General features: G+C 29.2%; 1 protein-coding gene across 4 annotated transcripts in view; it reads left to right on the top strand.

Annotated features, from left to right (window-relative positions):
- Positions 1-15,803, top strand: part of ttk (zinc finger and BTB domain-containing protein ttk) — a 95,642-nt gene that overhangs the window by 40,567 nt on the left and 39,272 nt on the right. For 3 of the 4 annotated variants that reach the window (XM_075379639.1, XM_075379636.1, XM_075379637.1), the window contains exons 5-6: positions 2,124-2,396; positions 4,934-4,966. In XM_075379639.1, the coding sequence (XP_075235754.1) occupies positions 2,124-2,396; positions 4,934-4,966 (306 nt within the window). The remainder of the gene's footprint in view (positions 1-2,123; positions 2,397-4,933; positions 4,967-15,803) is intronic. The other variant, XM_075379638.1, reaches the window with a different exon arrangement.

The raw sequence follows: 15,803 nt of genomic DNA on the forward strand, positions 1-15,803 counted from the left end.
AGATTAACATTGAATTTATTTAGAGATATCAATGATCCAGCACCGTAAAGGTTCAGAATAATTGAAGGTGCAATAAGGTATAGTTATTCGAACATTCGGAACCCATCGAGCCCTAATTTTTCTAAAGCCAAGATGCCCAGATGGATTGAGCACTCCCATAGTTGATACCTACTTCTGATGGGATTTCTTCAACAGTGAATTGGCGATCACCTTTGATAAGCTCTCAAACCACAGATGTTGTCAGCTATGAGACTTGACCTTGGGTATCAATTATGACTTTCGTTTACTACACTTTCTTGTCTGGCCAGCGTGTTCACTCGATTCTGGGACAATGTAGAGTCCTCAAACTGTACATTTAAAGGAGTTAAAATTTCCACAGGTCATCTACCTTCAGCAGTTGAAAAATTTAAGATTGTACATCGTGCAACAGACAACAAAATCTCTTGCTTACTCATAACTGTACTGACGATAGAACAGAGTGACTGGCATGTAACCATGCCAGTTCCCTCTCGCTAACACACCAAACATTAACTCCCCATTCCACCGTCCAACTCAGAACTGCTTGGTGTGTAGAATAGCAAAATTACCATTTAAATCCAATTCACAGTCATATGTAGGCTGTTATTTACAAATTTAATGTTAACACAGTATTACCAGTTACCTTAACGGCCTGACAGTTCTTTCATATGGTATTTAATAGTTCATGAGTTCATATTTAAAAATCATATTTCTAAACACAATGTAAATATTATATTCTTTATAACATTTTCCTGCTTGTATTAATTTAAAAAACTATTATTGATTATTCAAAATGTATAAGGTTGGTTGGGTCAGGTATCAAACTATATTATTGTATATTTTCTAAATCTTATGTTGCTTCAATTTACGTATAGTAACTTAGAAGATGAGAAGATTGGATGTTTTGTAGAATTAGGACCAGTTTATTTACAAAAAAAATCATGGGAAACAATTTTAGGCCTTTGAATTAAGCATTCTGATATGTACTTAACATTCGTAAATCTTGTAAAAAAAAGCATGTGTTAGAGTTTAAAAGATTTTTGTAAACATCAGATTGAAAGTTACAGAAAGAAGAGTTATTTATAATTTTTACTAGAAATAAGGTAGCCATAATAAGAATGAAATGCAAATTGTAATTGAGAAGAGACCGAGATAATGATTAATCCGCTTATAGAAGGGTAAAAGAATTAAAAGAGAAATTAGGATCCGAGTAACAGTTCAGGAACAAAAAATTAAAATGTTAAGACCGATTGATGAAATTAAATTTTTGGATTGAAGTTATAAATGAATAAGTAAAAATGAACAGTATAAATTCTCATTTATTGTTAGAGAAATTGAATTTGAAACTAAAAAAAAAGTAATTAATTGCTACAGATTAAAATAATGAGGATTCACAGTAATAAGATAGGATAACATATCAAGTATAGAATTTTGTTATTTAGCTATTAAAGTGACAAAGAAAAGACAAAGTAGGAAAGATAAAGATATCTGCTATTGTCATCATTTACTTGGGAAATGGAAAGAAGTTAATGAAGATATTTTTGATGAATGTACCGCAGATAGTAAAACAAGGACAGCAGTAATGCAGAAAGAAAAAATAAAATTTTTAAGATGTGGCATTACAGAATAATATTAGTGAACTCATACAACATTCTGAAAGAAAATATTCAACAAAGATCTTCTAAAAAAAAGTCATAAGTTTTCTTAATCTGTTATTAATTTTGGTTTGTGAAGATAAAAAAAATTAATTTGGAAGAGAGTTGTTAACTTTTATAATTTGGAAACTGCACATCTTATGGTGTTCGACAAATGACAAAATACAACACATTACTTCTGCATAATATCATTTTACATAATAATAATAATGGCAGATTTTGTTGATGTTTTTGTTTGTACTATATAATGGTACAAACATATACTTATCATCATAAATTGCACACTAAATTTCATCAGTTTCAATAACAGAACTTTCATTCTGCTGCTGATAAAAAAGAATTGTTTTTCTATCAGTAGGCAGCTCTTTCCTTCCCAATGTAATCTATTTGTCTATTTGATTTTGAACACTGATTTTTTTTATTTATTTTTTTTATACTAATTTTTTGTAGCGATGTTGTGTTCAGTGTTGCACAACGCACCCGAGCTGTTAGAGGTCAACATGGGCGAAATGCAACATTCACCTGGTGGAGCCGGTAGTGGTTCATCAGCACAGTCGCATGGAAAAGAGTCACAGCAGGATGGTAACAGTGTAAATGCTGACGGGAATTCAACTGATGATTTGATTGATGATCGGCCGCCTGATGCTGCTACAGCTACCATTAAAGCAGAACAGACAACTGGAGGACAACAGTGTGAACCAACACCAAGCACTTCAATGCACGGTAAGTTTTTAAATTTTCATTTTTTTCTAGTAATAATTAATCAGAATGTTGTAAAGGCTTGCAGTTGCATTTTTATAACTGCCAACATCTTTGAAAACTTATCTACTTTTAAGTTTTCGTAAAGTAAATAAGTTGTAATAAAACTATAATGAAATATTTATTACTGGTTTTAACAATTATCTCTTTGTAACATTTATTTTTTTTAATCTTCCAAATTCCTGTACAAAGAATATTACCCTTTTTTGCTTATACTGACAGTTTGTGATATCTGATAATAATTTTAATTATAATAATATTTTAACTTAATATCTGTTACAGAAAAGAATCTGTAACAGATATTTTCACTTGTATGACTATGTTGTGTTTCATTTCCTGGAAGGGAAAATGAGAACTAAACCTGTAGAGTAACAAATTCTATATGAATTGTTTCACATTTGAAAAGAGTGGATATCAAAGTAATACTTTGAATTTATGGTAAGGTTACACATGTACCTGTTGTTGTTGTTGTTGTCCGTTTATTTTATAATTTTATTTAATGTTGATTAGTTAGTCAAAAAGGTTTGTAATTGACATCGACAGGTATGCTTGGTATATAATGTTAGGGCTACTTTTTTTGGTGTAAATACCTGTTGTGTACACATAATGGCGGTTATATGGTTGTGGCAAAGAAATATTTATGAAAACGTTTTAGATAACAGTTTTCTTTTATGATTTTTGAACTGGTTATCCAAGAATGATGGAAAAAACTAGAAATTGATAGTAGAGGAAGACCTACACATCATAGGAGGGCAAGATAAAAAGGAGGATTTTTGAAAACTATGACTCAAAAATTCAATTGTATTATAAAAAAATATTTCTAATACTTGAAATTCAGGTGATATGCAGATATGTAATGTTCATTTACTTTTTAATTTTATTTGAACTTACTAATTAGAAATATTTTGTAATTATGTATGGATGTTTCATAAAAATGCTACTGTAACTGTCTAATGATTTGCAAACTTCCATTATACGGTTGTGAAACTTGAAACCAAACCACTACAGACTAAACACAGTTGTGACATGTATTTATCATATTTTTACAAAAATGTTTGAAGTGAATGCCCTGCACTGTGATGCACTTTTGTACTAGAGAAACCACATTGATAGTCACCTGGTCCAAAACGTTATTGTCAGTGCCAATGATTTCTTGTTAAATGTTTGCCTCGAGTCCATTTATAGTACGGGATTTTGATTCAAGATCTATCATTCAAATACCCCTAAAGGGGAAATCACAACTACATTCTTTGAGGTACATGGAGGCCACTCTGAGGAACAGTTCATTCTTCTGTAAAAGCCGCCTGAAATGGATCTTTTTTGAAGGGACACATTCTTCCATCTTAATGGAAGAAACAACATTCTTTTTCACAGTCTCTTAACCAAGCATATAACTTTTCAAAATTGTACTGTACACTTCTATATTGACAGTGTGATCAGAAAATATTGGTCCCCCTGTACAATTACCAGAAACAGCACACTATACACCAATTTTCATGTTGTGAAGTTGGGACTTAAACGTCAATAAGGGTTTTCAGTCATTCAATACCTAGTTTTGTGCAAACTAATGTGCCCAGAAAATTGAAACCGGGCTTCATCTGAAATGTAATATAGCATCAGATCTAATTGTCCATCAACTGTGTTTTTAGAAGTCAGTCGCAACAATTAAGATGTTTTGGTTTGTCTGTTCTGTTAAGTTTGTCTGGGTTGTTACGTAATACGGTTTCAAATTTAAATCATGAAGACTTGTAGCAAGATGTACATTTTACACTGCTTTGTTGTGATAAGTATAGATTATTTATTATATTGGCTGAAATTCTTTGAATATCCACCTCCGGAATCCTAACAGAAGGTTGCCTATTTCATCTGGTTTTTGAAACCCTATCCCATTGTTCACCACTTCCTAACTAAATCATTCATGATCCAGTACGCACATGAGCTTCCAATGTAGCAACCCTTTCCTCGATTAAATAAGGCATTTTATAAAAACATAACAACAAAGAACAAAACTGTACTGCAGTGAAGGATGATCAATTTACAAATGGCAACAGATGAGAGTAATAACATGCATAACCAATAACAATAGCAATAACGATAGCAATGTTAAAGGTAACTCAAATAAGTGTCGCTTATTAACACTTAGTAAAGGTGTAGCCATCCTCACGATAATAAGCATCCTGTCAGGCTTAATAAGAAAAGTGAGAAGTGGAATAGTTTCCCATTATTTTTTTCACTGAACCAAATACACTTTCGCATTTTTTGTTGACGAGTGTTTTACATTCATAACAGCTTCAAGAATGATGTAAAGCAATAATTATGTCAAAATTAATAATTCAAGAACATTGATAACTTTAGCGAGTAATGTTTATATAATACAATAAATAGGGTTATCAACACAGAACTATACTACTGTCATTTCTAGAGTTAAATATATTTAATATATAAATATGTTTGTTTAGTTGTATAGGTGTAAAATAGTACTATTGTAATTTTTTTAATAGGTGGAACTGGAGAAGGTGAAAGGTACCCATCCGGTGAGTTAACATAAATTATATTATTATTTTTGTTATAACTGATTTGTTTCAATTCATTAAATTTAGTCATTAATAATGATTTAAAACACTGTGTAATGTAATAACTATTTTTAATATTAAAATGATTACTAACATTAATGTTTATGGTTATAACATATTTATTTATTTTTTAATAATATGTATATTCATCTGTTTATTTAATGATTTCCATTCTAAATGTTCTAAGCTGATTAGTGTGTTTTTGTTGTAGTATATATCACATTTGTTACAACTTTAAAATGTCAAGTTTTATATATATGTGTTAGTGATAAGCATTATATTTTAATTTGTGTTATTGTGTTGTATTTTTATCTTTCTTTATATATTACCTTTTTTTACGGTTTACTTATTTCATATAATTGTTTTTACAAACTATTCTGTTATATTATTTTGTGATATCATTTTATAAGTAATTGTGTCTAACACTATTTATATCATCCCTGTGGATGTGTAAAAGGAAAAGTAATTTAGTCAAAAAAATATTCTCTCCAAAATAATATATAAATTTATTTACTTCATGTGTTTTTTTAGTTTGAAAAGTATGACAAGGTTTATTATAAAAAGTTTCTATTCTACGTATGACTCAGTTTTTGCTTAATGTATTGGGCATGGTTTAACCTATAAAAATTGAAATTCAGTATGTTAGCCTATTGATTAAGAAAAATTATTTTATTTTTGGAGGAAAAAAACCAAAAAAGTTATGTAAGAACTTATGAAAAAATGCTATTTGTTAAAAGAGTTTTGCCATAATTAAAAATTGTTAATTTCTCAAAAGCAAAACGAAACCATTAAAATATTTTGGAGTAAAAATCCAAAATTTCTGATTGACCAATTTGGTCTAAATAATAGATGCCACACTCAAATCTTATAAAACTGCATCCAATGTTTACCATGAGAGATCTACCAGAAAGCATTTATTAAACACAGCTTTGACTTTTTACTTTGTTTCACTTCGTATCTTACAATTTCCAGGATACTACTCCTGGAAAGTATCAATTTTAAAGGGTACCCCTTTATACATATCAGATGTTCCAGAACCATAATGTTATATAAGGGCCACAATTTACTGTCGTACCTATAATGTAATTTTCTAATTTAACTTTCCTACTTCAATATTATGACCCAGCAGCGGAGTTAAATTTTGAACTATATGTAAATGGTGCAAAAGTTTATCAATAATCTTTGAAGTTATTTTGATGTCTTTTCACTTTCCTACTGCACATTTAGGATATTTTACAAATTGTTTCCTTGTTTACTATGGGATTGAATCAGTGACTCTATTAGCCAGCAATGACCACTGGCTATCTAACTACTTTTTTATTTTTGTACTAGTACATTTTGGTGCAATATATAAGATACACATGAATATATATTGATTTTTACTGATGCAAGCTTGTTGTTTCCAGTGGTAGTTAACGCGCATCCTACGTACATTTTACTGTTAGATTTCATGAGTTGGATTTTTTGTTTTATATAATTTTAAGGGTGTATGTGATGTATCTATTTTCTGGCGGTTACACATTTGGAAATGTATCTTCACCATAATTTTTTTTTTCTGTGCTTGTAAGAGAGTAACATTTATCATGTGTATATTTTATCTCATTTATTATTCGTCTATATTTGCTTTGATTGTTTTTATATACACATCATATTTTATCGGTGTTCATTATTTTGAATTTTTCAAATCATTGCATATCTCATTTTTTATTATAGTAATAATTATTATTAATTTTTATGTTAATTTAATTATGTCATATTTCAGTATTATTAACAGATGGGTCACCTTCCTCTTAAATAGAATGGAATCGGTGTTTTTTTATTTTTTGTTCATTATTTTAAATATATATAAATTTACTTTTTCGCCACATAATATTTATTTTTATTATTGTTATTATAACCATATAAAGAAATTTATTACAGTAATAATAAATTAGTGGCATAAATTTTTATGTTATTTATTTATTTATAATTTTTTGCTTACAGCAGGAAGAATTGATTTTCGGGTATAATGTATTTATTTTTTTATTTATAACTTTTTTTTAAGAGAAAGGTACTTCATCTGCAATTTTCAGTTCTAATTTTATTTATTTTTTTAAATGATTAATCCAGTTTTAATAATGTACTTTTGTATTTTTTTTCCTAATTATTGAATACATATTTGTGTAGGTAGAAGATACAGTTTGTGTATTTTCAATGTTACTCAGTAGTCCATTTTTATATTTGTATACATACATATTTTTCTCAACATTTATACATTATTTTTATTTGGATGTTTTTTGTTTTTTTGTTATTTTTTTTTTATAAATGCCCAGTTTTGTAGTTGTATTTTTTATATTTAAAGTATATAATATATAAATCAAGTTTTTTGATAGATTTCTCTCTTTAGTGCACTCATGAAGATTTTTAATCGTTAATAGAGAAGATTTTGTTTTTTAGTATCCTGTTCTTGTACATAAAGTAAATGTTTATCTGTCTTTGTCTATCAGATCGTATAGTGAAAAATAAGACTGAATTTATATGAAAAAATGTTATTTGATTGCAGGTAAGTTTAATAATGTGTATTAAGATTATTATTTATTATTTTTAATGTAGTTATAATTATTATGCCACTTATTTAATTTTTGGAAAAAAAAATATATGATGCCCTTTTTTAGTGTACTTCTGTTTTATTTTTATAATTTAAATTTGTTTTTATTATGGAGGAATGTGCCCCATCTTTTATGTAAACATTTTTTATCATCTACGTTACAATAATCATTTATGACATTAAATACATATTTATTTTTATTAATAATTAAATATAATGTGTGTTGGATGAATAAAATAGGGGAAAAATTTATTTTTGCAATAATGTTTTTAATCAGGTTTAAAAAATATATTTATTATTATTTATTCATAATTTATGTATGAAAATACTATGAAGCTATTTCAATTTTTTGTGTTCATTTTCATTTAATTCATAAAAAAAATTGTTATTGTATTGTGTTTGTTATTCTTATTTCATTTTACATCATAAAAAAAATATTGTAGTTTCATTTTTCTGTGTTGTTTGTTAAATGTTGTCGATTTTAATTTTTTGTAAATTTTTATTAAAACTTGAACATTATATGCAGATATACAAATTTTTGCTTTTTTCATATTTAAGGAGTCTGAATGAAGAGATATATATTTATTAAATAAAAATTACAAAAAGGTTCTTTTAAATACATAATTTAGTTTTTAAAGGTTTTTTTAATATATTAAAATATTTTTCTTCAGTATTGTATGAGTTATAGACAGTGCTGAATACATTTTAAAACACAATGATTTTAACCAGTATTAAAGAATATTTTGCAATCAACTCTATCATCAGCTAAAAGTGCTTTTTAAAAAGCTATAATTCATTATAAATTAATAATAATGTAATAGAAATCATCTGATTTTTATGATATTTTCAATTGATGAATAGCCCCATAGCTATACAAAAACCTCTTTATTAGTTTTAGCTGTAAAACTTAATATCAAAAATGTTTTGGGTTTGAATTCTGGTCTGGCGTTGTATTTTTCATACCCTATAAACTTCATCTAACATGAAGAATCAAGTAATCGAGTCAGTTGTTACTGGAAGAAATAAAGAAATTATTTTTTTTAGATTGATTTCATAATTCCAGAAATCATATTAGATTTTGTTTCCACCATAGTCAATTCATTTTAGCCCGTCAGTGCCATTCCTCCTTTTTATAGTTATGTTAAGATTACTTAGTCGTTTAATTGTTACAGCATTCAGAATTATTTAATTTTATTATGTGCATCCAGTCCTAGATTTTATTATCTTTGTTCTATCGAACTCATTAACATTCTTTTCTTCATTTTTTCTCTAATTTTTTTTGAAATAGTTTTTTTTTATTAATAAAAAGTCAGTTCATATAAGGAAAGTCCTGACACTTTCCTATATTTAGTGAAGTAAGTAATCTTTGGAATTAGTGTTACTATTAATAATTCTATTACAAAAGGTTTAGCTGTGTTTAAAAAAATAATTAAATATATTAATATTCAATAAATTAAAAAATCTAAAAGTTTGCAATTTTACATATATTTTTTTAAAATTAAGAACAAGAAAAATAAAAACAAATTGTGATATATTAAAAAAATTAGCTACATACAATTTAAAAAAAATACATAACACTCACCCACTGTGGAGGGGAAGTAGAAAAAATGATTCTAATAACTTATATCTAATAAATGCTACAGTCTAACAAAAATTCCATTTGTAAATGGAATTCACAAAAATAGCGCTTAATTTCTTTTTGATGACAATTGTAAATGATCAATATTTGATAGGATGTATTAAAAACAGACTCAACGAAGCATGAGTAAAATGACATTATATTCTTCATGGAACCAAGAACACAATTTCATAAAACTGTCGGTCTAATTTGCCATAAGTAGTAATTAACATTCATTTACTTAAGTAATTAAATATATAGTAAATTTGCAATTACATGTAATATCAGTAAATTAAAAAAATAGCTAAATAAACAAAAAAATTATTAATAGTTTAGAATTAAAAGATATAACTGGCCCAAAAATTTACATTACCTCAAATTTCCATTTTGTATTGTGAAACTTTTTGTTAAATATCTGATTAGATGCACGCATAAACTTCTTTTTACTACACATTTACTTACAAATGATAAAGGAAGTGCAGTATGACTAAAAATTAAATGCTAAATATGCTGTTTAGAGTATGTACTCTCAGTAACATTGGTTCTATATTCTAAATACAGTAAACAAAGAAATGTGATAAACTTGATAATTGCACTTTTCAAATAGTATTTTAGAATTTGTAGTGACCTTTTTCCTGATATATTGCGTAAAATATAAAGATTATAAACCATACTTAAATGAACAAATTAACCTGAAAAATTTTTGTTCTACCAAAAGTATGGGGTACCATTTGTTATAAATTTTTCTGTTGCTGCTCTTTCTCCTGATATTTTGAATTTTCTTTATGATGGTTTCCTTTACACCAATCATATTAAATGTAATCTGCTAAATTTGTATGAATATTATTATAACCTTGGTTACAATAAAGAATTTCAACAACAAAAATTGGGGCCATTTTAGTTTTGTTTTTATCAAAAGTTTCTTTGGTGGCAAGAACGACACAATCTTGCCAATACTTTTTCTAGGCTATTCAATGACATCTGTAGTTTCAAGAGCTCCCAGGTTTTAAGCAAAAGTTATTTAGAATACTTTAGATAAGAAGTTATGTAATAAGTAATTCCTAAATAAAATCCAGGTTATAGAGATACCTGTGGCTATTTTAAATATTTTATCATCACATGATTTTGTGCTGCTATTTTCAATCTGTAATAGATTTATATGTTGCTCCTCTTTAAAACATTATGCCATGCCAGATCAATATTAGCAGAAAATACAACATATATTATTTGTACTTTAGAATAAATCCTTCAGGAAGTGTAAGATTCACATTTACCCATTTGATTCTTTAAATTCAGAATGTACTTTTTTCCTATAACTGACTGTCTATTGTAATTTTCAGGAACTTAACTGAATCAGCATCCCTTATTACACAAGTATATTCATCCTTCCTTTGTCATGGATCAGACAGTGCATCAGTGAATAACCTTCCCTTCTCTATTACCCTGTCTGCCTCTTTAGATTTCTTCCCAATATCCTTTTTCGCCTTTTCCATCCATCGCCTTCTAGTTCTACCTCACGGTCTCTTTTCCCTCCCACGATTTCAGCATTTTTCTTGGCACCCTTTCCTCTGTCACCCTCACCACATGCTCAAACTACCTCAAATACCCTCATTTCTAATTCTGTCCCTTTTAGTTTTCCCCATCGTGCTTCTCAAATATTTCATTTCCACCACCTTTATTCTACTCTATTCCCGTCTTTAGATCATCCATGTTTCCGATACGTATGTTAGAATTGGGTGAAATAGATTTTAGAAAGAACTTTCTTATCCCAAACCAAGCTCCTAACTCTGAAAAAATATTTCAAATATTTCCCTATTTGTCCAATTTTCCCTTCTTGTGCATTCTCTAGATAGTAAAAACTTCCAATACCTCATCCTTTATTTTTATCATATCTCTCCCCTCTTTGATCCCTTTGGTTAACACGATTAATTTACTTTTCTCCACACTGATCTTCATTCTCCACTCCACACAAGCAGCTGCTTCTGCACCTCCTTCACTATTACCCCAAATTGCCATATCATCTGCAAATAGCCATGCTTTCCTCCCCCGTCTCACAACCCTACCATCACATCCTGGAGAGTGTACTCTATTGCCTCAGTCCTGTCTTTACAGCAAACCATTCTTTCCCCCACCTTGGTTCTCACCTTACTCTTAACAGTCTTTATATACATTGCTTGGATCATCTTCACCTGGCTGGTTTCTACTCCTTTATTTTCCAAGGCTTCCCATGCTAACTCCCTTGGTACACTCTCATATACTTTTTCAAAATCAATGAAACAAACACCCTATCCTTCCCAAATTCCCAACACGTTTCTGACATCTGTCTTATTGTATATAACAAGTCTGTAGACCTCCTTCAAAATTCATGCTATTATTCTTCCATTCCACCTTATCTCATTCTCCCTCTAATTCCGTTTGTTAATTTGCTACCTGGGATTCTAAGTTACCCCTCTATAATTTTCACACCTTTTTCTATCTTCTTCCTTAAAAATAAGGATAATCACTCCAATCATTCGTAATCTTATAATCACACTCAATCTTATAATTTTCATCACTCTTTTCCACCAATACATAACAGTTTTTCCTGCTGCTTGTTCTTGCATTATTTTATTCAGATACTCTACCTCTGCTATGTTGATTTTTCTACCCTTCCCTCTCACTTCCTCACTTGAATCTACTTCTTTCTCTCCTAGGTTTGGCCATTACACATTGATCAGTCCCTGATCTCCATCTTTCTCTTATTTTCACCTTGTCGCCCCATTTGTCCTTGATTAAACTCTGCACCCATTCTTTGCCCCCCTTCTTCCTAATCAGGCCTTACAATTTCTTCTTTCCTGTAATACATCTTCCTCTAATCCTTCTACAAATTCCGACCAAAATCCTTTTTCCTCTAATAATTCTTTGGCACTCCTATTTAATGATTTGGTACTGTCTCTTCTCATCCTCCCCTTTTCCTCTCCCCATATTCCATGCTTCTTTTTTCCTTCTTATTATTTCATTCCACCAAGGTGTTACCTTACTGTTTGGTTTTCCATTGATAACTCCACATATCCTCATTGCATTGCTGACAAAACCCACTTTGAACCTTATCCACTTTCCCTCTGCATCCCCTATTTCATCTGTTGGTAGCATTCTTTTAATACCCTCATGGAACTCTTCTTCACTGGTTTCCATAATTTCCAGTCTCTAACTTTATTTACTCTTGGTTCCTTCAACTTTATGCCCTTATCTTATCTTCGTCAAAACAAGACTGTGGTCCCCTTCAAAAGCAATATTTTTAGACATGACTGTAATATCTATAATTCCTTTAGTGTTCTTTTTCAATTAAGAAGTAATTTATTAATTCGACCAATAACTTCTATATTGTGCCCTAATTTTCCCGTAATTATTAGTTTCCTCCCAGTTTATTTCTTCTTTGACTTTTCTGAGGAATCCTATATCTTCTTGATTTCCCGTCTACAGTACATACCCTTGAATAAATTCCTCCTTTCAATTTTAACTCATTTCTTTATTATTCTGCTACTGAGGCATTCCACATTCTTCAATGTTATTGAATCAGTGTTTGTCAGCCACTCCCCTTCTACTATAAATTCTCTCTCCCTTTCATTTATATTCCCTTTGCTATATTTTAGCTCACTTTTCTCCATTCCAAAACAGTATAAATTACTCCCTAAGCTCCTTCTCCCCCTTTCCCTTTCATTTAGTCTTCTTAGTCCCAACAAAACAATCCTATTCTGACTCATACAGTCCATTATTTTCTCAATCTTTCCTGTCAATGTTATTACATTCATTGTTGTCATCCTAGCTATTTCCTTCTCCTTTTGCTTTGCCCTATTCTCTCCTCTACATTTACCATACTTTACTCTCTTTTTTCCTTAGTCATCCACTACTCACTGTACTCCTGGGGAATTGAGCATTGTGTGTCACTTTTGGGAAACACCCTAACCCTGACCGATTCACAAACAACTTCAATTTTAGACTATTAATATGATGAGTCCACCACCCTCAAAGGCCCTTATCTACCTTACAATAGCTAATTTCTTTGATATACTTACGGATAAAATACTACAGTCATATCTTTCAATCCATTTTCAATTTATTAGTTTATAAACTGGAATAACTCCAAACTACATAATCACCAAACGATTCTAGACTGCTTTTACACCTTTAGTTTGACAGCTTCACATAAATAAATTATAAAACAGGACCAAGAATAGACCTCCATATTTTATTGGTTCAGGTTCATGGAAATGTTCCATCGGTCATAAACTTCAAAGTATATAATCCAAATAGAGTTTAAACAGATTATGTACATTCTCTCTTCTCTTAACTGCCGTACATTCCTTCTTATAGAATGATAAATGCTCTGTATATTAAATAGCTTGAAAGGGCTAAAAATAAAATTTTTGTTAAGAAATCTTTAAAAGTTTGGATTTGATTGATCTTTTTAACAATCTTACTTGTAGGAGGTAAGAAAGACTTTAGCATAGTAATGTTACGATAAAAATGTTATAAGAACTGTGTTTCTTTTAAAATTTGTATTTCTACAATTTATTTTAATCTGTCTGTAAAATAATGGTTAGATTTCAAATGGTCATGATTTTTGAGTTAAGCAAGACTGTTTATAAAACATGGCATTGTGACTTTGCATATCCTCATAAATAAAAATAAGTAGGAATAATATCTGGGGATCTTGAGAGGCCAGGGTGTCCATTCTTCTTCTCTGGCCCATCATTGAGGAAATTTTTTTTCATTTAGTAATCCCACATGAATGTGGTAAAATTCAGAGGAGTTTCTCGTAACTGGAGAATGTAACTATCTGGTTTTTGGGACACTCCATACCCTTCTAACATATCCAAGAAGTTGTTACCCATTATAGTTTTTTTTTTTTAGCTAAAAAGAAATTAGCACTAATTCTGTCTCATCTAATTGCACACCACACATTAACTTTTGAGCCATTACATTGATGTTCCATACTAACATGTGGAGATTCAGTACATCTTATTCGAACATTATGCTGATGTACTCGTCATAAAGCTCCACGGAATGTAGCTTTATCATTAGAAATTAACTTGTGTAAAATCTCCCCATAATGACGTAACCTATCATAATGTCTGTAGCCAATTCAGATGATTTAATTTTGCCCTGTGCATAAATTTTATGTAACCCCTTTAACTAGTAAAGCACATCAGTTTTTTTTTTTTTTTTTTTATAAATCATTGTGACCAGTTGTTTTTGTAACACCTAACTATAGAATGTTTATGGTATGATTTTTTTGGTTTGTAACTTATTCATGACTGCTTCAGTAGGCCACCTGTTTTTCTGATTTCCCATTGTTAACTGTTAATTTCATTTGGTGGTTCTTTATTAAACACATGTCACTATTCACACCTAACAAGTGTTGCTGACTCAAACATAGCAAGCTACAAAACACATTGAGTGTTCCTCTCACCATATTGCCTTATAAACTTAATTTTTAACTGTAGAAACAAGAAAAAATAACTTTATTTAAATGAAAGATGTTGCTGACTTTGCTTAATATCAACTTCTACATTGGCATTTTCTCCTGCTTAATTTTATCACCAAGAAATAATAATTAAATTTTCTTGCCTTTACCTGTAACAAACCTCATACACTTCTTCACCAGACTTACAATTTTATTTGTCTTGATAGAATTGCCAATTAAGTCATTACAATTTTCCATTAACTTGTAAAATCTAATTTAATAACAAAAATAGAAATTATTGTCACATTTTTTCATACCATACTTTATTATAGTAGATTACTCATTCATGTACATAGTATGGTGTTAATTTTTCATTTTACTGCTTTTTATATGATTCATTTCATTTACAGATTCTGTTTAAAAAGTTATCTTTAACCCATAGTTTTAGCCTTTCATTCCCTCTTTTCCTGTCAACATCTTTCTGCTTTTACAATTTTATTAAATACTTGAATAAAAAATGATTGAAATCTACATTAATACTCAGTTATGATTAAAATTTTGTTAGCTAACAGGAATAAGTAAAACCTGCAGATGTTAAGTCTATTTCAGTTTGATTAACAAGCATTTAATTGTATGTATGATGACTTAATGTAATTGTTTGATTTAAAACCATGTCCCCTTCATCGTAAAATTATATTCAAAATCAAATAAATTATTATTTGCATATCAGCCACTAGTGCATTTCAGACTTAATGTACATTACTAAAATTTTATTCTGTATCTTTACAAAAATAAATTCCAAGAAACTGTGAAATTTATATAATGAATCCCAGATTGAACGAGAAGTTATTATTATTAATGCTAAATTTAATCAGTTGTCATTACAAATAAGCTATCTGGCCTAATGGTAATACATATTATTTTCACATTAAATGAAATTACTCTTCCAATTGGCCCTGTAACGCTCATTATAGCTACCGTAATCACTATAATTATTAATTTTAATAATTACCTCTTTTTATATCCAAATTATGGAAAATTTTCTTTCATAATAATTGAAGCTTATTTATTAACAAAGAAATTAACTTTTTTTCTCACATTTATGTTTTTTTTTATGTAAAAAAGAAATAAGATTAGTTTTCAATAT

This window comes from Lycorma delicatula, chromosome 12 (assembly GCF_047948215.1).
Source record: "Lycorma delicatula isolate Av1 chromosome 12, ASM4794821v1, whole genome shotgun sequence".
Lineage (NCBI taxonomy): Eukaryota > Metazoa > Arthropoda > Insecta > Hemiptera > Fulgoridae > Lycorma > Lycorma delicatula.